General features: G+C 38.5%; 1 protein-coding gene across 5 annotated transcripts in view; it reads left to right on the forward strand.

The window, feature by feature from the left end:
• The first annotated feature begins 17,866 nt into the window (after positions 1-17,866).
• Positions 17,867-22,542, forward strand: part of JAKMIP2 (janus kinase and microtubule interacting protein 2) — a 186,205-nt gene continuing 181,529 nt past the window's right edge. For 4 of the 5 annotated variants that reach the window (XM_055285729.2, XM_055285731.2, XM_055285733.2 and 1 more), the window contains exon 1: positions 17,868-18,174. Coding sequence is in view for 2 of the 5 variants with exons in the window: in XM_055285733.2 (XP_055141708.1) it covers positions 18,172-18,174 (3 nt within the window). In the remaining 3 variants the exon portion in view is untranslated. Of the gene's footprint in view, positions 18,175-22,542 lie in introns of all 5 variants that reach the window. The other variant, XM_055285732.2, reaches the window with a different exon arrangement.

A 22,542-nucleotide genomic window follows, 5' to 3' on the forward strand; every position in this document is an offset into this window, starting at 1 on the left:
TCCCAGACAGTGGGTGGCCGGGCAGAGGCGCTCCTCACTTCCCAGACGATGGGTGGCCTGGCAGAGGCGCGCCTCACTTCTTCCCGGATGGGGCGGCCGGGCAGAGGCGCTCCTCGCTTCTTCCCGGATGGGGCGCCCGAGCAGAGGCGCTCCTCAAAGAATAAGAGAATTTTAGGGACCACTCCTTTTTCTTTCTTTGAAAAGGAAAACAGAAAATTGGGCATCAATAGAAACATCAGCCTCTGTCCTTCCTGACTTCTGATGTCTACCCTTGGACATCCATGAAATCCCAAGCTGTCTAATTCTCCTTGGAAATGAAAAAGTAGAGAGGGGTGTGCACTTAAGTTTCTCCGGCATGATGCCTCCACCTTATAGGAACAGGTTAAACATCCCCAGGACAATCATCAGCAATTGCCTTTGGATACATAAGGATTCCTAGGATCAATTGATCCCCCGAACTTGGAGAGATCACTTTATGTGTAAGAGAATGAAAAGCACATATATAGGGCCATCGAGGACAACACTGGCCAGAAAATGTAAGGTAAGGGCCGCAGCAAAACAAAGAAGCATTCAAGTAGGATTTCCTGGGCTCACATCATACTCACACCAAGGTCAAGGCTATTTTTAGTGTTCCCTTCCCTTCATCTCAGCTAAGGTCTGTAATTCTCACTGCCAAGTCCCAGGTTCATTTAGGCATGCACTTGATGCCACTTCTAAATCCTTATCTTTACCTGTTTACCTTGCTGTTTTCTCAGTAGTTGTGGCTGGATGTATCTGCTGTCCCAGGCAGACCAAGTTTAAGATATGTACATTGGTCTCCCAGATCAACTTAATTTAAATGGGTATGTCGTCCTTGCTACACACAACAGGATTTTGAATTGATAATCCAGGAAAACTGGAGTCACTTCTCCTGGGATAGAACTCTGCATTTATTTGCTCGAATCAACTGGTAAAGAATGATGGATGAGCCAACGTTTTCATTTCACCATATGGAATCAAAGAAGTTTGCATTCCTTGTTGCTATGTCTCTCAGTCTGTAGTCAACGGAAAATATATTTCATTAGAACAAGAGGGAGCTATTTAAGTTACCTCTTTTATGTTACTATTTATGTTACATCATAAATCAATCTAGTCTTTGATATAAAATCTAGTATTTCTAAAGCCATTACGTAAATACAAAATTACCAATTTTCAGTGCTTAAACCAGGGATGATGCATCTATACTAAAGCATATGAGAATTTTCTTTTTATCAGAAATACTGGTTCTCAGGCCTTTGAGATTACTATAAATATCAATGGGAGACTGACTAAAAGGCTTCTTTTTAAAGATTTGCATAATATTGTCTGGATGGTATTGTAGAACCTGGATCCTGCAATCTGCCCCTACCTTTAACTTGTTCCCATCGTGTTTGCTTGCCTTGACCTACTGGTTAGTCCTGCTTTCCCTGCCATTTTCACTGGGATCTTTCTTCATATGTGCTTATTTGTAGGAAACTCTTCTCCATTTCAGACAACATATTCTAAATGCTCTTTACTGCACTATACTTGAAGAATGCTCCTTTTAGCATGGACTGGTCTAAAAATTATATCAGTGCCAATGCAGTAAGATTTATAAGAGGATGGAAAATGCAGAGCTTGGCTGTTTTTAAACTCTTTTACGTAAGTAGGCTCTACAAAACATTTGAACTATACTTTATTAATATATTGCATCAAAATTTGGTCAACAATGCAAATTGTTGCTGGACCAGGTCCAGTGCTAAGATGATACCCTAGGCATTCAAAAACGCAGCTGAGCACTCCTGTCACATATGAACCATGAAGCAGGACCTGCAGAGTCAAAGGGAGAAAACATACATCTCATCTCCTATCTCTTCTAGTGCCTGCTTTACTTATTTACTCTTAACTGTGTGCATTTTCTTTATTCAGTCATTTATCTGTTGGCTTTATCTTCTTGGGGAAGTTAACTAATTACACAAACAAAACTCTTATCTGATTAGAATCAGATTATGCATTTTGGTAGAAATACCTCAGAAGCGATGCTGTGTCCTTTTCAGTGCATGACCTTAAAGAGACACAGGGCCGGGCATAGTGGCTCAGGCCTGTAATCCCAGCACTTTGGGAGGCTGAGGCAGGTGGAGCACCTGAGGTTGGGAGTTCAAGACGAGCCTGGCCAACATGGGGAAACCCCATCTTTACTAAAAATACAAAAATTAGCCTGGTGTGGTGGCATGCACCTGTAGTCCCAGCTACTCAGGAGGCTAAGGCAGAAAAATCACTTATCACTTGAATCCAGGAGGCAGAGATTGCAGAGAGCCAAGTTCATGCCACTGCACTCCAGCCTGGGCTGCAGAGTTAGATTCTGTCAAAAAACAAACAAACAAACAAAAAACAAAGAGAGAGAGAGAGACAGACATAGGATGTCTGTTCATCCTGCTCTTGGTGATGTTAACTTTGATCACTTGATTAGAGAGATATAGTAGCCCCCTCTATCCCCTAATCTAGGGGATGTGTTCCAATGCCCTCAGTGGATGCCTAATACTGCAGAAAGTACTGAACCCTATATATAGGCATACTTCAGAGATGTTACAGGTGTGGTCCAGACCACAATAAAGTATCAAAATAAAGCAAGTCACATGAATTTTTTTGTTTCCCAGTGCGTATAAAAGTCATGTTTACATTATACTGCAGTCTATTAAGTGTACAATAGCATTATACCTTAAAAAGAACAATGTGCATACCTTAATTTAAAATATTTTGTTGCTAAAAAATGCTAATGATCATCTAAGCATTCAGGAAGTCATAATTGTTTGCTTGCCTCGATACTGATGCTGCTGACTGACCAGGGTGGGAGTTGTTGAAGGCTGAAGTGGCGTGGCAATTTTTTAAAGTAAGACAACAGTGGAGTTTGCCACAACAATTGACTCTTCCTTTATGAAAGATTTCTTTATAGCTACCAAAGTTGTTTGAAAGCATTTTACTCACAGTAGAACTTCTTTCAAAATTGTAGCCAATCCTCTCAAACCCTGCCACTGCTTTATCAACTAAATTGATGTAATACTATAAATGCCTTGCTGCTATTTCAACAAGGTTCACAGCATCTTCACCAGGGGTAGTTTTCATTTCAAGAAACCACTTTTCTTTGGTCATCGATAAGATGCAACTCCTCATCTGTGAAAGTTGTATCATGAGACAGCAGGAATACAGGCATATCTTCAGAGTCTACTTCTAATTCCAGTGCTCTTGCTATTTCCACCATAACTGCAGTTATTTCCTCCACTGAAGCCTTGAACCATCAAAATCATTCATAAGGGTAGAGTCAAGTTCTTCAAAACTCCGATTAATGTTGATCTTTTGACTTCCTTCCATGAACCTCGAATGATCTTCATGGCATCCAGAATAATGAATCCTTTCCAGGAGACTTTCACTTTACACAGATCCTTCCCAAGAATCACTACCTATGACAGCTATAGCCTTATGAAATGAATTATATAATAAGACTTGAAAGTCAAAATGACTCCCTGAATCATGGGTTGAAAATGGACATTATGTTAGCAAGCATGAAAACAACATTAATCTCCTTGTACATCTTCATCAGAGCTCTTGGGTAACTAGGTACCTTATTAGTGAGTAGAAATATTTTGAAAGGGATCACTTTTTTGAGCAGTAATTCTCAATATTGGGCATAAAATATTCAATAAACCATGCTGTAAACAGATGTGCTGTCATTCAGGCTTTGTTGTTTCATTTACAGAGCATAGGCAGAATAGATTTAGCATCATTCTTTAAGGGCTCTAGCATTTTCAGAGTGGTAAATGAACCCTGGCTTCAATTCCAGGTCACAGCTGCTGTCCCCTAACAAGAAAGTCAGTTTGTCCTCTGAAGCTCTGAAGCCAGGCACTGACTTTTCCTCTTTAGGATGTTCTAGATGGTATCTTCTTCTAATAGAAGGCTCTTTTGTCTGCAATGGAAATCTGTAGTATAATATAGCCACCTTCATCAATGATCTTAGCTGGCTAGATCTTCTGAGTGGTTTCTTGAAGCTTCTACATAAGCCCTTGCTGTTTCACTTTGCACTTTTCTGTTATGGAGATGGCTTCTTTCCTTAAACCTCATGAACTAACTTCTGCTAGGTTCCAACTTTTCTTCTGTAGCTTTCTCACCTCTTTTAGCCTTGTAGAATTGAAGACAGTTAGGGCCTTACTCTAGATTAGGCTTTGACTTAAGGGAATATTGTGGCTGGTTTTATCTTCTATCCAGATCACTCAAACTTTCTTCATAATAACATAACAGTAATAAGGCTATTTCACTTTCTTATCATTTGAATTTTCCTCAAGCACTTTTCCTTTGAATTCACAACTTGGCTAACTGTTTGACATAAGAGAACTAGCTTTAAGTCTATCTTGGCTTTTGAAATGCCTTGCTCACTAAGTTTAATCGCTTAAGTAGAGTAAGAGTTACTTGAACACAAAGACTACAATACCGTCACAGTTGATCTAATAATTGAGAGAGCTACTAAGTTACTAACAGGCAGGTAGTGTATACAGCGTGAACATACTGGACAAAGGGATGATTCATGTCTCAGGTGGAACAGAGTAGGACCATGAGAGATTTCATCATCCTACTCAGAATGGTGCATAATTTAAAACTTAGGAATTATTTATTTCTGTAATTTCTCACTTGATATTTTCAAACTGCAATTGATTGCAAGTAATAGAAACTGTGTAAAGCAAAACTAAGGATAAGGGGGAACTCCGGTACCAACTAGGTTTTTTCACTGTAAAGTTATTACTTTGCCCTTGTAAAGAATGGGAGGGGGACCTTGTAGAGGTATAGTCTGACACTCCATAAATATCCTCTTCCTTATCAAACATTCACCCATTAGTTTTAGCATTGATGATTCATCCTTAGAATATTACTATGATGTTTGCTAAATGCTGATTTCCCAAATGATGGATCATTCCTTTTATAGTTATTAGTTGGCATTCTGCTGTAAGAAAAAGCTTTCCTCCGTGTTTATTTCATTTTATTTATTTATAAAAGAATGGAATCATGGATTCTAATTTTATTATATGTATTACATTCCATTACTATTATTATTCTTTCTGATGCCCAAACTCTTTCAGATTTTGTGAATGCCACTCCTTTCAAGCTGGTTCCTTTGACTTTTGAAGTGTTTCCATCTTTCCTTAAGTATTTCTTTACTTTCTACAAGAGCAAGATGTTCCAGGCTCACTTTATCTTTATTACTACAGCTCTGGAATCAAACATTTTGTCCAATGAGTCCTGATTTATTTTCTTTTAATGAAGTATGACCTTTAGAATTCATGCTTTCAATATTGTTGTGTCATTGCTACCAGGCCTTCTGAGCAGACAGAGCTGGCATATACATGTCAGCAATCTCTCTCTCTCTCGCTCGCTCTCTCCCTTCCTCCTGCATCCCCCCATCTCACTACCAACTTTTGTTCACACAAGCAATCTATGAGTGTCTGTTCCTCCACAACCTCATCCACAGAAGCTATTTTTATAACAATTCCCAATGATCTGCTCTAGTCATGAAGGCCCGACTCACACGGATCTGGGAAGAGGCAGCGTTCACTGTGCTGCATAAAAGTGGCGGCACAGGGTGACTAGATGTCACCAAAGGGCTCCCCTCAGTGTGGCAAGCTATGAGTGAAGTTCTGCCTGTAGCTTTTAAGAGAAGGCAGGCTAAGTGTTTCTCAGTAAATTTTGTCCATCTGCCCTAATGTATATGGGACACATAAAAAGAAAGGTCAGCGCAAACCAGAGTACAAATTCTAAGACAGACATGAAGCCTTGTCTCAAAGACTGGTCCCTGATAATAAGCTTTGGATTATTGACACTTCTTCTAAGCATGTCTAGAGTTCTCAAAGGTGGCTCAACGAAAAAAAAAATCTCCCTTTAAAGACTGCATCTTAAAATTTTGCCACAAAGAAAATTTAGAGTGGGAATGGATCTTGGAGAGATGAGAATGTATATGATAAAAGCAAATAGTTCCATTATTCCTCTGTGGCCTGTCTTCAGTGAGATGATTCTTGGCCACAGTAAAGATCCTGGAGGAGGCATGATCTGAAAAGATCCTGGGCTTGATGGTTAGACTTACAAAGTTCTGGGGATAGTATTGGGAGAGGTGAGACTCAGCATTTCATTGATGAACTTTTAATTAAACCAAAACTGGAGAAAAGAATTAAATGAGATGTCTTCTAAAGCCTTTTCACTGGGAAAGAAAGGTGCAATTCTAGTTTCCAGTTGCAGTTCTCATCCACATCCAACTGCAGTTCCCCAAAACTGAGGGTTTTACAGAAATCCTGATGACAGTCATGGAGCCACTTCTCTACTGAAGGTGTGGATGGAGGAGAGGACGGTAGGAATATCAGTGACACATTACTCACACACGTGTTAAAGGAAAAGGAGAGGAATAGCATTAGGATTCCCCTTTAAGTTTGGTCCCTTAAACTAGTCCCTGGATTAAGAAATTACTATGAATTATCTCAATAAGACATTACTTAGAATTATCATGTACTTGGAATTGTTAGTCTCAATCATCTTCATTTCCTCATCCTCTGTTTTATACATGGGTTTGTCTGATCTGAAAATAGGGTGTCAAGTGGAGGAAAGTATGAAGGTTGAGGACACTGAATGAAGCAAAGAATTAGTTTGTAATAGATTAATTAAGGCTTAGATTTTTAAAAAATGGGAAGCACAACAGATGTTAGTAGCCTAAGCCTGAAGCTGCTTTATCTTGGTCTCATACAATCTGCTTTTAAAGTTTCATTTATAGCACCTTACTCAGGATAATCTGTGGGACAGAGGCTCAAAAAACAGAATTTAGTATTTATTACAACCTTTGATTCGAGAAATAGGAAACTTATTATTATGATCTATAAAAGACCAGGCCTTTGACTTGGTCTAATTCGGTCAGAGGCCGTAATTAGGTATAAATTATTCTTTCTAAGTCTGATATCCCATACTTAGATCTAGGACATGAAGACTTCTCCTTCAGGGAAGGTACATAAAGCAAATGTACTCTTGTCTCTGTACTTATGATCTCTGCATAAAGTCAGACCCAGGCCATTTTCCAGAAAATTCTGTGAAATTAGGGCATTGTATGATGCAAAGCACTTTTCTCTTCTGTGACTTCTCTATGCTATAATATCCCAGAGCCAAGTCAGAAATAGTTGGAAAAATGGAGAAAATATTAGATCCATTGCGTCTGATTCACACTGTTTTAATTCTAATAATTAGGTGTTTGAACCAGATAGTCATTAGACACACCATTGTATCAAAAGGAAGAATAAAAATGTACTCCTAATTGTGAAGGCCAGCAGATCTCTAGAATTACAGTGGAATTTGCATGATTCTCAATATGCTATATCTTCTTTTGCTCTTATATTTAAAAATTGTTCCATGTTACAAAGGCAGATAACAGCTTCCGGGAATCTGGGGAAAATAGTAATGAAGCCATGTAACCTACTCCTCCTTTCTGGGTCTCCACTTACTCAGTGACTATACGTAAAATGAGGAAGGATTGGAAATTGAGCTGTTTGGAAATGCAGAAAGCGGTGACATTTTTCTCACTCAGTGTTAATTTGCTCCTAATGTAGTGACTTTGAAAGCCTCACCTAGAATAATATGGTAGGCTGAAAGGGGAGGGTAAATTCACTATTCATAGCATTATTACATACCAGGCCTTCCAGGAGATAAGAAGATGGTGTAATAACAGAACAGTCGACCGGACGCATTGGCTCAAGCCTGTAATCCCAGCACTTTGGGAGGCCGAGGTGGGCAGATCATGAGGTCAGGAGATTGAGATCATCCTGGCTAACACACTGGAACCCATCTCTACTAAAAATACAACGAAAATTAGCCAGGCGTGGTGGCACGCGCCTGTAGTCCCAGCTACTCAGGAGGCTGAGGCAAGAGAATTGCTTAAACCCGGAAAGCAGAGGATGCAGTGAGCCAAGATTGTGGCACTGCACTCCAGCCTGGGCAACAGAGAAAGACAATGTCTCAAAAATAAATAAATAAAAATAACAGGAGAGTCTTGAATTTTGCCACTGATATTCTGCCCCCGTATTGAAAGCCAAGTATTCCAAACTCTGGAAAAGGGTCTGGCCCAATTTCCTACATCATAATATAAAATCTCCATATGCATGGAGTTGGGATGATGTGACTCCAAGAGTTTCTCTGTAGTGTAAAGTCTGCTGATTCTCTGCATTGCCCAAAAGCACAGTCATCATAACTCTGTGGAGAACAATGACTACATAGTGTTAGGCTTTGCAAGAGGAGCTTCTGCTGGAAGGGACCCTAGAGAAGCAGGGTCTGCAGAGTTTACAGTTCTGTTGAGCAGAGGAGAAGCATGAAGTTCTGAGCACTGAGCTGTGAAGGCCTCTGCCAGACAACTCTAGACAAATCAAGGGGAACTTATGAAGCAAAAATTTCTCTCTTTTTCTTCCTGTTTCAAGAAATTCTCTTTTATGAAGGCAAACCATAGGATTAACAGTAAATATAGGCATGAGCAAACTGTACAAATAAAACCGTTTGTATTTTCTGCCACTGTCCCACTGTGCTCTAACGTAGAGGCAATGAAGCATGAAAATTAAAATGATAGGGATATAGCATGGCGCTGCACTGTGTTTCTACAGCACACTCGGCTTACCTGTCCACAAGGAAGATATGAAAGATTGGATAAGGAATTTAACAAGAACTATTTGAGTGGCTCATGCCTATAATCCCAGCACTTTGGGAGGCCAAAATGGGAGGATCACTTAAGGTCAAGAGTTTGAGACCAGCCTAACCAACATAGTCAGACACCATCTCTGCAAATTATCTAAAAACTAGCCAGGCATGGTGGTGCATGCCTGTAGTCCCAGTTACTTGGGAGGCTGAGGCATGAGGATTGCTTGAATCCAGGAGTTCAAGGCTGTAGTGAGTTATGATTGTGCCACTGCATTCCAGCCTGGGTGACAGAGAATGACCCTGTCTATAAAAACAAAAAACAAAAACCCAACTATTTGCTATATAACCTCATATCTCAAACCCTGATTCATCTGGATGAATGAAGGAGCTATTCAAACTGAAAGACCACATTCTTGCTGCATATATTCCCTAACTGCCCTCCACATATTCCACTTCAATGTCTCTCTTAAAGTCCCCAAGAGGTTTATTATATGAGTTGAAGAATCAGTGCAGCAGCCTCTGGCCTCTGCATGTAAAGGCCTGCCCTTCATCAGTGCCACTAAGCATGCAGCTGCTGTTGCTTCTCAAGCACCTCACACATGGTCTGTTACCCTGCAGGAGTCCTCATCTCCTCCATGGCACAGTGGTCGGCCCATTCACTCTGGTCACCAATGTCCCCAGTCCTTGTCAGATTGAAATGCTTAACAGTCTCTTTCAAGGTAAAGAGAATTCACTCTCACCTCTGCGTTATGCTCTTTTAGAGAAGGAGAAAGCTCTTTCTTCTGTATGTTAGCCTTTTTGAGTGAGGTAGGAACAATCCTCTTCACCTTCTTCTGGAAGAGTTGTCAAAGCAGGATCTCTTGGGCCCCAGTGTGTGAACGTGTTGAGTAGAAGGGATCTTTCAGTTTCCACACAGAGTACAGCATGCCTCACATGCCCAGTGTCACTGGGTCAAGACTGGCTCAGAGTCCAGTGCATAGTATACCTGAAAGCATTGTTTACATGCATTCTCCTTTTTTTGCCCTCTATATTTTGGTTATTTATCTGTTTGTCATAAATGTATAGCTGTAAGATGGGAGGATATTGTGAGAGATGAAAACATTGCTGAAACAAGAACTCCAATATCTAACTTTGGCCATATTGTGATTCTGCAGATGGGTTTAAAACCCAATCTGGCAAGACCAAAGAAAGTTAGGAGACAGGGTATGAAATTGTATTTCTCCGACTTCAGGATCAGATAATAGTGTCCTTAACATCCAGTGTGAGGTTTCTCACAGATATAAGAAAAGAGATGAATATTCATCAATCTGTTGATTCAGGTGATGCAAAGGCTGGCTATCATGAACTCAAAAAGTCAACCACTGGCTTAGTTTATTCAAGGTCGTAAATTAGATCAATCATAAGTATAAAATTTTATCTCAAGCTCGAAGCACAAGTGAGTTGTACAAGTAAACTTGGTCTTGTCCTCTTATTTGTACATTTTCTCTAAAAATCTAATTTCTCAAATGTACTTTGGATCCATTTTAACACCTCATTAATTAATTAATTAAAATAATTGACATGAGTTCATTTTGCATTTGCGTAAGGATCCTGGTATTGCCATTTTGAGAATTATACTTCAGCCAGAGTTAAGAATTTAATAGATTTATTTGAGAAATGGATTGGAGTTTTATTAAGAATTGAGAAATGTATTAGAAAGAGAAATGGATGGTGAGAAACAAGAAGGAATTTGGACTTAGGGTAAAAGAGGTTTAAAAGAGTTAGTATGAGGAAATCTGCTGCCCTGAAGTCTAAATCCTTCACTCTTGGCTTGGCCCTGCCTTTCTTCCAAAGCCTTAATTCAGGATTAAACCCACTAGTTTCAGGCATCTCAGGAGAAAGACCTTCAGCTTGTAGCAGTAGCTAAAGCCAAGGACATGTTAAGCAAAATGTCCCATAAGGAGGCAGTGGGGCAGCGAGCAGACACAGAGATCTCAGAGATTAGCCCACAAGGTTTTGTGTCCTTGGCAGGGAAACACACACACACACACACACACACAAAACACAAAACTCAAACTCCTTCATTGTGCATTTTTTCTAACATGGAAGTGTTGGCAAGCTCCAGGCTCCCAATTTCACACTTTGGATCAACTGTAAGAAAGAAATCAAATAGTAATAACATGTAAATACAGGATATGAGTTTATGAGCCAGAAAGCTGGCTCATAAACATATGAGACAGATCATGAAATCTGTAAATGCCACATTCCGGCAACCCTTTTGTCCATCAGTGTCTCTGTACCTGGCATGTCTTTCAAAGGAAAATAAGTACTTAGCTGTTTGAGGTACCTAAAAGATTATTTGGGGGTCTTCAGGTGGGAGGTATTAAGAAAAATGTTCAAATACCTGGGGCCCTGAAGGAAAAGACTAAGGCCCTCAAGGCTTTCATAAGAAATATTCAGATCTGGGGAAGGGCATTATATAATAGAATAGCTGGAACTAAAGAGACCCTTCTACATGCCAGACTTATGCTCAGGTCTTTACAAACATAATTCATTTAAATCTCCACTTAATAGCAAAGGCAATTATTATCCTGGCCTCAGAGATGAGGACAATGAGACACAGAAGATATAGTTACAAGGTCGCATGGTTAGAAGGTAACAGGATCAGGAGTGTGATCGAGGAAGAGGCCAAGCTAGCTGTGAGAGAAAATGCATTCTTAGTAGATAGAGGAAGGCCGTTTCCTATGGCAACCCACTTCTAAGGTCCTTGGGAATTTTCTGAATGAAAATCCAGGGCCTCACCTGCCCTTTTTAGCCAAGTTGCTTTCATTGCAGTAGCATAAGCTCAGTGATGGTTTGCCTGACCCACTGACAAGTTGTTCATGCCTAATTCTCAAAAGCACTAAACCTGGGGAGGGTCGAAGAGGAGTCCCACAAGTTGAGCATTTAGAACACCCTTAAGTTTCTCCACATTTTCCCAAAGCCAGTGCCCTGAGGCCTTTACTCATTACAGAAGGTAATAACTGAAACTTGACAGTGTATCCTTCCAAATGAAAGAAGCTAGTTGTCTACTTAGAAGTAATCCTTGACACCTCCCTCTCCCTCAACCCCAACATCCAATCCCTCAGCAATCCCCAGAATTCTACCTCTAAAATGCATTTGAAACAGTCCAATTTTCTCCATGTCGACCCTAATCTAACAGGTATCATCTCTGGCTTAGATTATTGTAGCATGCTAACTGCATCCACTTTCACCCACCACCAGTTCATTCCCACAGTGCTTTAAACCAAATTTAAATTCTGCAATGGCTGTTCATTGCAATTAAGAAACTCCAATTAACTTACAGTGGGCTACAAGTGCTGAATAATTTGACCCCTTCCCACCTTCCAAACTTCCCCTCATGCCAATTTCACCCTTGCTCACCATACTTCAGCCTTTGAAAGTATTTCTGATTCCTAACTTTCTCTTCAGAGCTCATCCATCCACATGAAACTCTCTTTTCTCAGCTCTTACATGATTGGCATAATTCAAATGTCATTTCTCAGTTTGAATGTCACTCCTCAGTGAGTCACTCACGTTTTCCCTACCCTCAGTCCTTCTTCATCCTTTCTTTCCTTGCTTCGTAGTACTTGTGAAAATTTGCTACTATTTTAGTGGTTTGATTTTTGTTCTTTGGCTTTCCCACGCATTTGACTCTAAGCTCCACAGGGGAAAAGCTATGTCTGTTTTTTCTCTGTGCAATGATGTGTTTATTGTACTCTCTGGCTCACGTTCTCTATCCCAGTGATGTAATAAGACATTTTGGGTCCTTAAGCACTGTAAAAATTATGAAAATTATGGTGCTTCCCATAAATGACTAAAAATAAAAACTAAAGTTACAATAAAACTTATACATATACTGAAATTAAACTGGTTTTTATTTGTAGAATTTCTGATTGTAAAATCTTCGAAAAGGTCATTGAAACAGAAGTTTTCTCATTTCTTTGGTGTCCCTGATTTTTTTGTAACCTAAGCCCATGTGTCATCTGCCATGGTAATATACAACTGTCCAGGACCTGAAAGGGAAAAACTGCTTCTCATTTCAGCCTCAGAGCAAAGGTTTGTATTATCATGTAAATCTTACTTAATAAATCTAATGCAGCAGTAGTTACTGTGAGCATCATACCTCTTTTTCTACTGTTAGAAGAATTAATCCTTTGGCCTGTTTTCATTCATTCTTATCTCATACAGCTTGTCAGCTCCATAGCTATTGACAAGTCCTAATCCCCTTAGTAAATTAACAGAAGAAAAATGGAAGAAAGAAGTTCTGTGTTTACGTGTGCTGGGAGATGGAGACGGCAGATTATTTTGACAAACATATAGGTGGCACATAATGGCTGCCATGTTCCGTGCTAGGTATTAGGATTAAACAACATTTGAGCAGCATGCCATGTTCTTTCACATATCAGGACCTACATGCATATTCCAAATCACCTGCTCCCATTTCACCCCACAATCTTTCCAGTAATATCTTCCCTGAGATTCCAAACTACATTATACTTTTCTTTTATCTGCTGTCAGAGCTGCCTGATTTTCTCTATTGCAGTGCTCAACATAATTTATTTTAAGTAATTATGTAATCTCTCTTTCCTCTTAGACTATAAGCTCCATGAGGGGAGTTCTCATGTTACCTGACTCACAGCTACATCTCTGGTACCTAGTAACAGCACACAATAGAAACTAGCAATAAACATTTCTTAGATTAAGTAACATTAAATGAATGGATGAACTTTAACCTTGACCTCAAAGGCCTTGCACTAAAATAAGAGAGAAAGACAAAGAAAAGAATATTTACCATTCACCATGTAAGTGTAGTTAGGATGTGTCACAATACAATGCTAACTCTGGTATCAGTGAAGATCCCCTGAAGGAGTTGATGGATACATTTTAAAGGTTGAAGAGTTGAGGCAACAAAGGAACCTCAAGAGGAAATAGACTGAGCAAACACAGAAGTGTCTACTTGTTATGCAGGGAGTCATCTGTAAGATCATTGGCCATAAGAGTGTAGAGTTCATAGGAGAGTTTTTCTAATATATTTGCTTACTGATACTATTGATAAAGGACATACAGTGAGGTCAGAATGAGATCCTTATTCTTAGCAAACTCAAGAAGACCCTTACTGCTTACATTTAATGTTCTCTGTAAATGTATACTATATTAATAATCTCTTATAAAGGAGGCAGGGGATAAACAACAGTCACTTATGAATGCCTTTGTTTTTGCCCCCTTTTTGGGGGAAATCAGGCTTTTGACTAAGTGTGACATAAATATCTCCAGAATTCCTCATTATCTGTTGACAGCTGGTCTGCAGCCATAACAGCAAGCTTGTAGAATAACCCCAAGTGATCTGAGTGCTTTGGAAACATCCAGAAAATTGTGCTAGGCATAACCATAGTTAATAAAATTGTGTTTATAACAATATGGATATGATTTATCATTTATTACATGCCAGGTACTCCTTAACATTTTGCACATGTCAACTTCAAAAACGACTCAATGGGACCAAAGACTTCCAACAACCCTAGGAATGAGTTTGGACTCATTGAACTCAGTCAAGCCTTCATATGAGATGGCAACCACAGCCAACTGTTTAACTACAACCTTATGAGAGGCTTTGAGCCAGAAGCTCTGAACTAAGCCACTCCCAGATTTCTGTCCCACAAACAATATGAGATGATAAATGATGTTTCAAGGTGCAAACAAATCCCACAGAACAATAATTCTGTGGGGTAGGTACTGCTATCACGTCACACAGATAAAGAAACTGAGCCACAGAGGAATAAAGCAACTTGTCCAAGGTCACTCAGAAAAGAAATGGTAAAGCCTGGACTCAATCCAGGAAGTCTGTCTCCAAAGCCCACACTTTGCAGCTTCCTCCCATTATGCTGTGGTTATCTCCTGAAATTTTAATGCCACTTTTGGAGCCAAGACTCATACCTGTACTTTTTCAGACATCTCACAGAATTCAGAAGTCAAAGTTGGCAAAGTCCCAGGAGAGGCAGACAGTTTGGTCACAGTTAGTACTATTGGCCAAGAAGCTCTTAGAAGAAAATCAGTGTTTCCCAAAGAACACCACGCCTACCCACTGAGGACATGTTAGATGACTTCGAACATACGTGAGCAAATGTTTTTACTTTCATAACTGTGTATTTTTAAAATCTGTGTCAGATAAACATTATGTTAATATGCATGTGTGTTAAATAAGGTAATTAGTATAATTATCTAAGTAATTATGAGAAATAATATATCTGAACAAATGATCCTATATGTATCATTATATATTTTTTATATATGTATAAATTACAGAGCCATGATTCAATGGAGAAAGTTATTCTTTTATTTATTTGCTGGTTTATTCTTCAACAAATATTTATTGAGCACCTAATATGGCCCAGACACCACTCACAAACAAACATAGAAATAAAAATCCCCACCCTCTCATAGTTTACATTCTAATAGGGAATAATACAGTATATTACTAATATATAATATAGTACACATTATAGTATAGCACACCACATTAAGCAATGTTATATTATAATATACTGCATTATATTATCATATAGTATATTATTAATATTAATTTTCGATATAGTATATAGAAAAATAGAGCATGGTAAGAGAGGAGATGGTAATAGAGAGGTGTGAGTTTTAATCTTTCTTTTTAAATTAAAAATTTTTATAAATAAAGTTGAAGTCTTTGTTTTACTAAAAAAATTAAGAATTTGTTTTCGTTTCCTTCCTATGGGTCCATTATCTTTACCATGTCAATTTTCATTTATGTTATGCTGAAGTCAGAGAAACATTTCATTAAAAAATGAACAAATAGCAAATCAAGTAAATCATAAATAATTAAAGCAAATAAGGGAAAACTATTATTAAATATTGATAACAGTGCTGCCTGGATGTGACCAAAAACAAATGAGTAAGTTGTATTTGAATGGTTAAACTGGACACTTCTTCAAATAGGAAACACCAAACTTTTCTCTCACCAATTGACTCTTGACCAATTGTTTTATGTTGATGGGAGGAGAGGAAAAACTAGAATCACCCACCCTTAGACATTTGGCTCCTAGCGCTAAGGATGAAATGCTGTCCCGAGGACAGTGTGGAGGGTTCTGTCATCTAGTGTGTCATAACTTCTACAGCCTGCAGCTTCCTGGTCTGCTTACTTACAAGACCATCTCTACAGAGAAAGCAGAAGATAAAATACAGGAATACAAAAAGAAGCAAGATGATCGCATCCAATTCCTTTATGCTACACATTACACATAGGTGATGCTGACTTGGAAGTGTGTGCAGGTTGTGTGGCTGCTGAGACTTTGACAGAAGGCAGGGGACACTAGCTGCACAAAGGAGGTTGCAGGCTTTCCCACCAAGTGGATGGAAAGCCAGTGTCAAGTGCTGGGGAAGTGCTGCAACTCTTTCCTCATCACCTAGTTATCTTCAAGCCAGTTTTATTAGAAGAAGCCCCTGACATCAAGAGTGACACCATGCAGGAAAAAGTCTTCTCATGTTTTAATATTAGTTACTTACAAATGAGTAACAAGTAACAGTAGCTACATTTATTGAACATATCCTATCTGCTAAACACTGTACATTTTACACACATCATCTAGTTTAATTTTTGTAATGACTCATGAGGTTCTGTGATTATTTCTTTTTACAGATGAAGAAACGTAGATTTGAGGAAGTTAATAAATATGTTCCAAATTATAACTATAGTAAATACTGGCACTAGGAACGGAGCCTAGATCGTCTGACTCTGGAACTTGTGTTAATCCCATTTGAACCTGTAAATGACTCTGTGGATTAAGAACAAAGATTATTTCCATTTTATGGAGGAGTGGCAGAAAAGCGTGGTGGTTAGGAGAGCAAATGTGTTAGAAGAGTCCATTTGGATTCTGGCTCTGTCGTTTATCAGTTGTGAATTTGGGAAATGTATCTAACTCCTCTGAGATTTACAATGTCCTCAAATATCAAGATGTAGAGAACACTTAATCTCTTAGGGCCTCTCTGTCTTTGCCATCATCATCATGGTTATTACGTATTTTGGGTTTTTCATCTTAATTTTTTCTCCTACCTGAAATTGCCATGTTATTCCCCTTAAACCCTTAGATTAAGAGATGGCTACAATGTACTACTATTATGCTGCTAATAGTAAATATTTATTGTACACTTACTACATGCCAAGTGCTTTTAGTGCATTATCTCCTTCAATCTTTACAACCCCTGCACGAGATAAATACTGGTGTCATCTATAATTTATAGTTAGAAACAGAACTCGCCTAGAACTGGACATTGCTGATTTCGCTTCCCCTTTTCCTGCCCACCACCCTGACTGCCAACGGACTTCGGAACTCCAAAAAGCCATCCATGAAAACGACAGGAATTGCCTGCAGGAAATTGAATGCTCCAGGAGTTTGACACTAAAAAGATTGGGAACTGTCCACCAACTGGTGCTACTGAGAATACTGGTTGTTGAAAACAATTTCGGTCTCTATCCCAACTTACTTTTCCTCAGGGATGTGTCAATTACCGCCAAGTACTCTTCAGAAGGGTAGCTGGAAAAACAGTGAAACCAAGTAACTCACCTGAGAACAAGCCGGGAGTAGTGCAAAGGAATCAACCAGACTCTTAATTTATTACAAAGTCCAGCCACTCCGTTTGCTTTCTAACAACCTTGTTGCCTGGTATTGAGTAAAAGATGCTATAAAGGACGAACACTTTTGGAAGTAATAATAATCTGCTGTTATGCGACATAATTTTCTCCACATTTGTTGTTATTTTTCTGATAATAAATTTCATACATTTTATAGGAAAACCACAGAAAATGCAAAAAATAGCTAAGCTGTTAGGTATGTTTCTATCTAGATTTCAATTAAATTTTAATTATTCTCTCCCCGTGCCTAGCCCCCCTTGCCCCATTTTTTAAAAGACCTGGAATCCAGGGTAGGAGAGATCAAGAGCATCCCAGAGGGCAGCACAAATTCACTCCCCTCCAGACCCTGCAGCTTGCTTCGCCTATCTCCCCTCCCCCTTAGCTTGGTCGCTTATCATTGGTCATTGCCATGGCAACCAGCAGCTGCCGGGCCAGCAGCCTCTACCGCAGCAGGGGTGGGGCACTGGGGGGAGGGGGAGAGAGAGAGGAGGAGCCAGAGGAGGTGTCTGCTGCAAGTTCCTGGCTGCTTCCGAGCTCACCCCATCCTCTGAGAGGGAGGAGGCCCAACTGGTGATGCTGCTGCTGCTGCCGCCGCCGCCGCCTCTATTGCTGATACTCTAGTGGGGCTGAAGGGTGGTTCCTATTCGCACCATCGCCAACCAGAGACAGAGGGGAAAAAAAAACCGGCAGCCGCTGCTGATGTTGGGTTCGGAGACTGCATCCGACTCGGTCACAAGGAAAATGGATTCAGTTTGCATCTCTCCCTCCTTTAAACAGCTTCTCCGGGTCTCAGCATGGTGAGTAGGAAACAGTAGGGCTCCCTTCTTGGTTTAGAGTGTTATTATTTGACCTGTGTATACATTTCTGGCCTGAACTTGAACAATGACTCCCGTGCCTCAGACTAGAAGGGGGAGATGTGGAGACAGAGATGAGGATGGAGGGAGAGGAAGCTTGCCAGGAAGAGAGAAGTGAGAAGACAACCGCTTGTGTTTAAAAAAAAAAAAAAAAAATGGTGTTCTGATTTTATCTCTAACTGGCTCAGAATGCAGACTGAGCCACTTGGTGCCTTTTTTCCTAAGCTTAGCAACAGCATCAGGGGTTGGAAAAAGAGCTAACAACAAGAAGAGGGTGTTATTGAAAGGAATCATTTCATTTGCAGCTCTCACATACAGGGTTGGGCCTTCTTCAGAAATACATCTGGTGTCTCATAAGCTTACCAGACTCATTATAAGGTGTTTTTGCTTATTTTATTGATTGCTTAGAAAAAGTGGCCCCAGAATTTGACATTTTATTTTATATTCTAATGTACTCTTGTTGAGAAATCATTTGCAAGACCCAGTTTTATTTTATACGTAGATTTGATTGTGAACTTACACATGTATATCTTATGGATATACATATCATATATACACGTTACTTAGCATTTATATTGCATTTATGAAGCATATTTATATGTAGGTTGTGCTTTGCAACCATTTTTGTGGATTACATATGTCCTTGCATGCCTGGAAGTAATTGCATGTTTTTGAAACTATGCTTCTGGTTTATATTATTATTCATTGGCTTTTTTTGGATTAATGTGAAATTTACTCTGGTTATTGTCTCTTAGTTTCATTGTGACCAATTGGAACAGATGCCTGTCATTTGATCTGTGTCATAGAACTAGATGCAAATTCGTAGCCTGCCTCTTTATTTTTAATTGGGTTTGTGGGGGATGATATTGAGGACTCCGAATTTACAACGATGGGAATGGGAGGCGGCTTGTGGTATTATTTTGTGTCTAGCATCTTACCAAATCAATGTTGAAGCAAATCAGTTTTCTTGAAATGCCACCCCAATCTTTTCATGTTTGTGCCTTCTGTCCCAGGAAGCACAGCTAAGCTGGAAGGTGAAATGCATTCATTTTATTTAATAGTGCTGCTATCTGCTGTTCATTCCTTCAGTACCCAGGAACCATTTTACAGTTCTCTCAAATGTTGTATTAAGGGTCTCCTACTGTAAATAATTAAGTAGGAAAGTAGGATTGTTTTGAGAATCTAGGTATTCCCAAGCACCCTAGCCCAGCGTTTCCAAATTAGTCTGCTTATACAATGAAACGAAACCAGAGAGTGAGCAAAGCCAGCAGGAGAATGTGTGGCTTGTAGCTGAAATGGGGGGCTATTGTAATTTACAAATGCTTACTGGGATCTGCTTGACCTTTTATTATGTCAAGGCTTTAAGGCAGTTCAGGAGACTAAAGATGCCTGAGATAAGGAGGTTCCATTCCCACCCAGGATAATGGATTTCATTGAATTAAAGCCAGAAAAAATTATGTAGGTAAAGTGTATTAGTAATATTACATTTACCACATAGGCTATTATAGTTTTATCCATTAGTCTCTTCTCTAACAATATCATTGTCAGTACAGACATTTTTTACAATGTAAAATAACAATTGTTTGGGGCTTTAGTCTTGCATCTGATTCTACATACTCCCCCCACATTTATAATTTTCACTTGTATTTGAATCAGGTTTATAGTTTAATTTCACTGAGAATAATTGTTCTATTTGGTTTATACATGAGAAGGGCCCTTGGTGACTCAATTGTGCATGTGCTCATAGCATGTTATGTATTATAGATCCATAGCTTTGTAAACTCATGCTACTTTGTGCCTAATTTTAACAACTATATGAAGTAGGGCAAGGAAAGAGGTACTGGGTTTGTATGTTATAACACATTGTATAACACATTGCATCCTGAATCTTTTAGTGATAACACTTGACTTCCAAAAATTAAAATGCTAGATATGCCTATAGTACACTTAAAAAATTAAGATTTGTACTAGTTGACCCCATTTCATGCAATGAGAGCAGATATCCTGGGGCTTTGTTTTTGTTTCTTTTTTTGTTGAGTTTTCGTTTGGAGGTGGTTTTATATGCAAAGTTGGTACAGTTTGAACAGAGGCAAATCCCTTAGGCCATGTGCTTAAAACTCCTTGTAGATAGCCTGTTTCAGCTATGTGTCAGCTGTTACTCTGACAGAAATACAGGTCTAGCTTTTGACCCCACTGTTTAAAACAATTATATGGCCTTTGCTAAGGGGCCATAGAAAAGTGAAGTGTGTTTCAAGCACTAGAAGTTGAACTCTCTGAGGAAAGAGTTTTAAAAGCTAGGATCATTTCATTTAGAGAAGAGAAAAATGAAATATGACAATCATTTGTTTCAGATAAGCTGAGCATGGGGCATAAGCATAGGACATTGCTTATTGCTACTTTTTGGAACCTCAAATGCCAATGGGCTTCAACTTTATGAGGAATTATGAAGATTAGAAATATAAAAATGTAGAAGTTCCTCATAGTAAGTGTGACTGGTCAACTGGCTAATCAGATAAAGCAATGTACTCTTCTCTCATCAAAACTTCCAAAAGTATGACCTAGATATGCGTTTGTCTAGGATGGACTAGATTTCCTTCTCAAGAACTTCTCTTGATTTTTCTAGAATGAGTCATTTATTTAAGAGAGTACATTAGTTGTTTAAGATCAGGCACTTCTAGGTTATAACAGTAAGACTCCATTTTGTAGTTGGCTTCTAAATTACAGGATCTAGGTATTTGTAAAGAAATCAGCTGATCATCTTCCTAGAGAAATTTACATGTAATCCTGCCAGAATTCAGGAAACTGAACATTTACCTGTTCATAAGAGCCCTTCTTTCTCAGCAGCTTTATGGAGTATGATGTCAAATACCTATATTAAAATTATTTCATATTGTATAGTTAATTTTGAAAAATGTAATGTGTTATTTAACGGGGTCTTTATACAAAGTAATTCAAGAGCCATCAAGTTTTTTTTAAAAAAAAACAAATTATATGAAAGGTACATACAAATTAATGCTTAAATATGCTGTTTAACAAATTAATCTTCCACTCAAACACTATCTTAAAAATGTCATTCATGTTAGAATATTAAAGTTAAATATTTTGATTGGTATGTAAGTCTTTAGTAAAACTTGTTTTAATTAAGACACACACTAATTAATTTCTCACTTTGTAATAGGATATTTCTCATTTCAAGTGACATCAGAACATATTTTGATTTTATGTGCCTGCTACAAGTCCGCTTCAGGATGACTTAGGCAATATTTGGAGAGTGAAACAGCTTTCTACATTTCTTTTTGGTTCATAAAAAGTCAATGCTTTGTTTCTCATGGTTGGAGCTTATTGTGGAAGTTTTAACATAAATAACGCAATGATGGTCTTTTACTGAAAGAAATAAATTAGGTTTATACTTGGTTGTTACTCTGTGAAGTGTGTTACAATTCCCTCTGTTTACACATTCCACTATTATTCTATCAAGAGAAAACGTGCTTTCAAACAGGATAAATTAATCAATTGACTAACAACTATTTGTAGACCTTTTATATGACTAGCAGCATTTGCATATGCTAGCAAGAAAGAATTTCCTTGGAGAATATAAGATATACATCCATGAAACAGTTAATGTTGAAAACAATATAGTTGTAATTAGTACCACCACTTCACCTTATATTAATACAAGTTTTTATGATTCTGTCATTTTTCCATTCTTTGTCATTTTATATTCTATCAATTTCAATTTATAGTCTATCATTTCAATTATATCATATCAGCAAAGCTAGTGTCATAATAATTATTTAAAATAAGTGGAAACAGATTCAGGGAGGTTAGACTTGTCCAAATTTGTGTATGGTAAATGGTGTAACAGGCTGGATCCCTAGTCTCATGAGCACAAACTACGATAGTAGAAAGGTAGCGAATTATCTTACCAATTTGCATTTTAATTGGTAAGATAATTTTAATTCAATTTACTAATCTGTGTTGTGTGGCTCATTTTATTTGAATATTTCAGGTATCAAAATTTGTTCTTTGGCCATATTTAATTGCCAAATACACTAACTATGGGCTTTGGGTATCAGGCAAAAAAACAAACAAAAAACAAAAAGCAAAACAAAACAAAAAAAGGCTCACACACACAAAAAAAGCATTTTAGAGAAAATCTAGGCTTCTTGATATATCAGAAAAACGTAGAAGCATTTGTTTGGGTGAAAATCAGAACTTTGTTGGACTGATATGCACTTATTTTATAGATAAATATTGTTTTTAATTTTAATGACATAGAGGTTGGGAGGTGACCATTTTTTCTGAGTTTAG

This window comes from Symphalangus syndactylus, chromosome 7, assembly GCF_028878055.3.
Source record: "Symphalangus syndactylus isolate Jambi chromosome 7, NHGRI_mSymSyn1-v2.1_pri, whole genome shotgun sequence".
NCBI lineage: Eukaryota > Metazoa > Chordata > Mammalia > Primates > Hylobatidae > Symphalangus > Symphalangus syndactylus.